Source organism: Populus alba, chromosome 5 (genome assembly GCF_005239225.2).
Source record: "Populus alba chromosome 5, ASM523922v2, whole genome shotgun sequence".
NCBI lineage: Eukaryota > Viridiplantae > Streptophyta > Magnoliopsida > Malpighiales > Salicaceae > Populus > Populus alba.
Genome location: NC_133288.1, coordinates 17,528,348 through 17,534,905, shown reverse-complemented (window position 1 = coordinate 17,534,905; position 6,558 = coordinate 17,528,348). Strand labels below are relative to the sequence as shown.

Genomic DNA, 6,558 nt, shown 5'->3' with positions numbered 1-6,558 from the left:
GAAGAATTCAAAAAAGATTTTTATGTGTGTTGTGCCTTGCTTGACAAGTGGTAAAATGAAAATAAGAAAACATTTAGGGTGGATGGATAATGATAATTATGACTTTGATATTTTGTTTTGTATTAAAAACATGAGAAAAGATAAAATTATAATTGAGATATAATAAAAAAAATTTTAAATCAGCGTATCAAAACAATTTAAAATATATAAACAAAATTAATTTTTTTAAAAAAATATAGATACAATCATGTTTTCAAACAATCATTAAGTTTGAAATATGATCTAAAAATAACTTAGTCTTTATATGTCTTGAATTTATATTGAATGTCGTCAATTTAAATTTTATAATGTTTTCTGTGTTTTTATGAAATTAATTGAGATGTTTTATTTGAAATTCAAAAAAATAATAATAAGGTTGGACTCATAGTTTACAAAGTACATATGATTAGAATGTCAAGTAAATGCCTGTCATCTCATTTATTTATTTAAAATATGTTTTTGTTAGATTTTCTATGTACTTATAAAATGTGTTTGGAAAAGATTACAAAAGGAAATATTTTGATTAAAAAAAAATCAATCATTTAAACAAGACAATTTATTTAATGTGTTAAAGTTAATTATTTATACAAAAATTATATATTATATGTAAAAATAAACTGTTTGGGCATAGTCTATTTATTAAATGTTAAAATAATCGGTTGAATCAAAACTAATTATTTATGTATTGAAGTCACTGTCTAGTTGGAGCCTCATGTAGCCCATATTTATGCGTAGAGCAAAGCACGTGTTTTGATATGTCAATTGGGATGGCCAACATGTAGGGAAGGAAGACTTCACCTTTATTTTAAAATAATAATAATAATAATTGACCTTATTTTTCGTGAAAGAAATCATAGTAAAAAGACCTGGGGTGTTACAATGACACTTGGGATTTTCAATTTTTCGTGCACCCATCCACCATCCTCCACCTAATCCCGAGGCTTTGAAGCATCAGGGTACACAACTTCTCCAGCCTCTTCGTCCACCCATCAAACCCAACTGGTAACTAATTAAACCAAGATGGAAATGAAAAAATCAACGAAAACCCATCAATCTACGAGGTTAATTAGGGATCGGGGCAAAATAAATTCATGATTTGGAGAGAAGAGAAATAGATCGATAGAGAAGAAATAGACTGAGTAAAAAGAAGCTAGATTTTCTGAAACCATAAACACGAAAAAGCTTACCCGTTGTTTTGTGTTCCAGTCACCGACGAACTCTCTCATCTCCAACCTTCTTCCTCTAGTTGGTTCTGCCCCACTTTGTTTTCTCTCGCTACTCCTTTTTAGGGTTGACAGGCTCGTAACCCCTATTCCCAAGTTACCTTCCCATCTTCTCCCTTAGTTTCTTGCCTTCAATGTTGAAAAAGGGATCGAAAATCTCTCCATTTTTAATGTTTTCTCTTTTGTTAATTTAATGTCATATATACTCGATCTTTGCAGTTTAATCAATGATATCAATTTTTTAATCAATTTTTCAATGTTGTCCTTGATTATTTTACATGCTCGTAAACTAGCTACTTTTCTTTGCCATAATCTCTGTCTCTGTCCATCCTTTACTGGTTGCTCAAGCAAGAGGAGAAAAAGGGCCTTGATATTTTTGCTCTCTTACGGTTCTGTGTCTTGTGGTCCAATTGACGGGCTTTTGTAGAGGTGGAAGGTGGAAAAGAACGATGTTTTCAGGGGAGAGTTTGGTTCCGAGCAGGGTAGAATTTAGTAAAATCTTTGCAACATGGTCCAGCACTGGTTGTGTTAGTGTCAAGAACATGGTGTCGGTGGAAATGAAGAGTGTTTTGGGCTTGGTTATAACCCTATGACTATGACTGGGACTCCACTTTTTAGATAGGTACCTTAAGAGGCACGGGATCATCGAGGATGCAAATGGATGATGGCGATGAGAGAGGGGAAAGGGCACTAAGAACAGTGGCGGTGAAGGAAAGACCTAACTGGGGCAAATGCACCATGATGGAACTAGCGAGGAATGACAATGACTTCTGAGGACCCATCGTACATGAGCGCGTCCGCCCGTGTGGTCATGAAGTTGCAATGAATGGACCATATAAGCAATCTGTGAGTCATAAAGTTGCAGATGAAAAGACTATCTAGCTTGGACTGGTTAGGCAGCATTTTTGATCAAAACTTGCTGTTATTAACCTTTTCAAGACACTAGGAGCAGTGACTTTTTTGTGCTCACCATCTCACTTTATGAGAAAATGTTAAGTATTACAACAAAATTATCACCATCATAAACCATTACAACAAATTCCAAGCTTGATCAATTTAGATCAAGCACCGACACCTTTGAGGTGAAGAAGAAAGAACTGTCCCAACAAGGTGGGGACTGCATTTATGACTACTAAAGGGGAGGAGGAGGGCACACCACAAACAACCTCTCATCCAATACCCATCTGTAAGAAACCCAAAAAAAAAACACAAACCTAAACACCAAAAGGATATACAAAAAAGAATTGCAGAGACGAACAATGATGTTGGTCAGTCTAAGCTTGATGAGCGGCTCCACCTGCCTTGCAAGTAATCCTGCAATGATATGCTCTGCTCTAAGCTGCTCGAGGAGAGTGAATCATTCTCAACATCCAGCAATGCAAGGTTAAGATGGGACTGGAGATTAGAACGCGGACATGCTTCATCATCCAAAACGTCAGATTCTTCCACAGCATTAACTTGCAGCCGTGCCCACCTGGTCACTTCCGCATCTCCTTGGAGGAGCTTCACGACCTTTTATGATCGAAAAAGGAAATGAAATTATTTTTTATGACTAAGATACAAGGAAAATAAAAAAGTAAACCATCCACATTTTACTCGTATGCATTGGAGCTAATGCTGCTGTAGTAGAGGTAGTGCTTGATGAGAGATATGCAGGCATATGTAGTAGGGGATTGCATTTCAGAGAGCAACTTTCCGTGCCAAGTGAGCAATTCCATTTTAATTTCTAATTATTTGAAAAGAGTTTCCAATTTTGAACCAAACATCTAGAGCTAGCATTTTGCCAACCGCTGTAGTAGATAGCCTATTATGATAACCAGAAAAAAGAGTGTATAAAGATGACTTACAAGGCTCATTTGAGGCCTAGCTCGTGGGGCACGTCTTACACAGAGAGTGGCGGCTAAAACCATCCTCTCCATCTGATCACGATCACAGCTATCACCCAAGATTGGGTCTAACAATTGGGAAACCTTTCCACCATTTAGGATTGGTTTTGCCTGGACAAGTAAATACATGTGATTTTCTGAGACAAAATAGTGTAATAAATTCAGTGACGGGTAAAATTAACGAGTAACAGGGGACATACCCACATCACCAGGCTCTCCTGGCCTTTAGGAAGATCATTGCTTATTGGCTTTTTCCCTGAAAGAAGCTCAAGGAGTACAACTCCAAATGCATAGACATCAATCTTGTTGTTTACTTTGCCATACATGAAGTATTCAGGAGCCAGGTAACTGCAGCAATTATCTATTCTTAGTAACCAACAAGTAGATTAAAAGTAACAAAATCCTTTTCCTTTTACCAAGTTCATTGGAGTTAATCTCGCAGAACAATCAAAATCATAATATCCTTCACTCTCGGAAATGAAAGGGAAAGACAGAAATTTTATACTAACACCAATGGAGTGGCAATATAAATAACATACCCAAAAGTTCCAGCAACATCATTGCAGATTATATGAGATGAGGAGGTCGGTGCCCATTTAGCAAGTCCAAAATCAGATAGCTGAGAATACCATGAAAGGTTCAGAACTTGGAAGGTCGGAGAATAAACCATTGCAAGTAAAAAAGAAGAGTCGGAAACGCATCACCTGTGGCTCAAAATCATCAGATAATAGGATATTTGATGATTTAACATCTCTGTGGATCACAGGTTGAGCACTGCAGCTATGAAGATAGTCCAAGGCCTCTGCGATTCCTAAAGCCACCTTATATCTCTCATTCCAACCAAATGCATGTGGGTCCTTCTTGTTACCTAAATAAATGAGCACAGTAAAACGAGCAGTTTAGAAAGTATTTCAACGCATTGACGATTATCTAATACAAGCGAGGATTTTTAATCAATTACCGTGAAGATTCTCTTCAAGACTTCCTCTTGACAGGAAATCGTAAACCAAGAGAAGATTTTTTTCCTCAAAACAGAACCCCAAGAGAGAAATGATGTTCTTGTGAGATAAGGTAGTGATAATCTCAATTTCCTGAACAAACTCCTTCAGTACATCTTCAGATGGCTTTAGGATTTTCACAGCAAGTTCCTTGCCGTCGGGAAGGCAACCTTTATAGACCTGACTGCTGCCCCCTTTCCCAATCAAATTTTCTGAAAAAAAAAAAAAAGAAAAGATCGGTAAATCACATAGTGGCTAAAATGAAACCGAGGTCAGTTGCTTTGATTTACAATTTGTGCAAGGAAACAAACCAGCCAAGAAGTTGGACGTGGCTGAGAGAAGTTCTTGGCCCTGAAACAATCTGCAAGTTGCTGAGTATTTCTCATGAAGACCCTCCAATTCTTTTGGCAAACTTCTCGAGTTGTGGTCAGGAGAAAGCGGAGCTGTCGCTGTCTCCATTCCAACGGCAACAATTGCACCACTTTCTCCATCTAAATTCAATTGCGCTTCACCCTTATCAGAAACATCCTGTTTGTGATCTGAATTGACAGTGGATAGTGAGAGTTGCCTGCTGGGCAACCTCATTGCCCATTGAACCACAGAGATCTGCCTCACAAAAGATCTATCTGATGTTTTTCGATTCGGTAAAACAGAACTACGGAGTAGTGGCCAACCAGGTTTCAATTCAGGCACTTGACTAATTAACGTGGAAACTGAACTCGTGGGTTCCTCCACCCTTGGTACTGGAACTAGAGCTAAAGACTTGTCATCGCCATCACTGTCACCACAAGATGCTTCTGCAGATTTATTACAGGAATCATCAGCAGGTTTCATAACCGATCCACAAACTGAGCAGTTCTCTCTCATGATACTTGCCAAACTATTGGAACGAGCTTTCATTAACACCTGCTCCAAAGTCAGGCCATTGTCCTGATCGTTCCTAGAGGCCTCGTTGGTACCGCCTTCATTCGATACTCTAGAATTTTTCTCAAATGAAATTGTCTTGTGAACAACACCAAGCAAACCACTCTGAACATGATCTTTAGTTCCTGCAACAATCACATAACTGGTTACTACTGTACCAAACAACCGAGGGAAAAAATATGTGAGAAAATCAAATTGGGATAAAGCTCTAATAAACCATGAAAAGTTACCGGTATTCTTTGGAGTGCGCTCCCTTTGAAACACAACTTTCCCATTATTGAAAGCAAGAACAGAACAATCCTTTGGTAGTTTTTTAGCACAATACTTGGCCACAGATGTTGATGGCCAGATTGAAAGATGATTCTTGGTAGCTCCAACAATAACCTTGGTTGCTGTATAAGATTTTGCTTCCCTGACTAAAATTCTCCGAAATGATGAACCTCTGCATAACTTGAGCTTGAGATCCACCTGCAACACACATCCCATCAAAACCCCGAAACTCGACAACGTAGATTTGATGATGAACGTTTACTCAGTTCAATTTTTTCAGCCACCAAACAGATGCTTGGAGTAGAAAACACAAAGATGCCACATGGAGAGTAAATGAAGAGCACAAATTCAATCTACATAACAAAACAAAAACCAACCTGTTTCAAGTTGCAGAAACCTTCATAAACAGCAAGAACATTGTCAAAAGCTTTCACAAGCGAGAGAAGCGAAGATTTCCCTTCACGATCCACGATTTCTATTTCATCAAATCACCAAAGTTAAACCACCCACCAAATAATTAAGCAGCTCAAAAAAACAACATCGTTCCAGTTCAAGTTTCACTAACCATTATTGTCAAGGATATGAAGAGCAATTACAGTATCTCCAGGTTGAGCCACTTTGACCAAAGCCCAAGTCAACAACTCTCTACTCGCAGGGTCAAGCTTGACTCCTACTATCACCGTACTGTCACCGGAGTCTGCCATTCCCTCTCCTTCACGCAGCAGCATTCTCATGCTCTGGCTTTTTGAGATTTTAGTGATCAGAGAGATGTCGTTTTGGAGTTTCTATGTTGTCTTTTTGTTGCCTGGAATAGAGGAGGACCATCTCGTGCTCATATAGTAATACTTTACAGAGAGAGGGAGGAAGGGAGGGAAAGGGGGGTAGTGTTTTTGGCTATAACCGTCAGTTTGGTTGTTTGCTTTTCAAGGCCGCGAAACCAGACTAGAAAGGGAAAGGAAGGCAGGAAGCTTTTGTTAGGGTGCACCCGGGTGTATTTTGGTTAATATGGATGTGACATTGGCAGTGGTAGATTCTTTTTGATGGCCCTCGGAATGATAATTGAGATCTGGTTACGATAAGTTTTCGGATTAACCGGTAAGTGGCTGTTTTCTTTTTGGTGGATTGGGTCCCACTCTCACTTGCAAAAGGCATGGAACCTAAACCAGCTGAAAGAACTGAGAATCTAGTAATGAGGTTAGTGTTTATGTGGGAAGAGGT

At 38.6% G+C, this 6,558-nt stretch overlaps 1 protein-coding gene across 1 annotated transcript; it reads right to left on the bottom strand.

The window, feature by feature from the left end:
- Window positions 1-2,254: 2,254 nt before the first annotated feature.
- LOC118029192 (protein kinase STUNTED) lies at window positions 2,255-6,254 on the bottom strand. The gene is made up of 10 exons (XM_035033006.2): window positions 5,906-6,254; window positions 5,718-5,815; window positions 5,301-5,538; window positions 4,458-5,195; window positions 4,110-4,358; window positions 3,853-4,016; window positions 3,688-3,767; window positions 3,349-3,496; window positions 3,110-3,259; window positions 2,255-2,774 (listed from the first exon to the last, which is right to left on the bottom strand). The coding sequence occupies exons 1-10, from the start codon at window positions 6,072-6,074 to the stop codon at window positions 2,532-2,534; spliced, it is 2,277 nt and encodes a 758-aa protein (XP_034888897.1). The 5' UTR covers window positions 6,075-6,254; the 3' UTR covers window positions 2,255-2,531.
- Window positions 6,255-6,558: the final 304 nt, after the last annotated feature.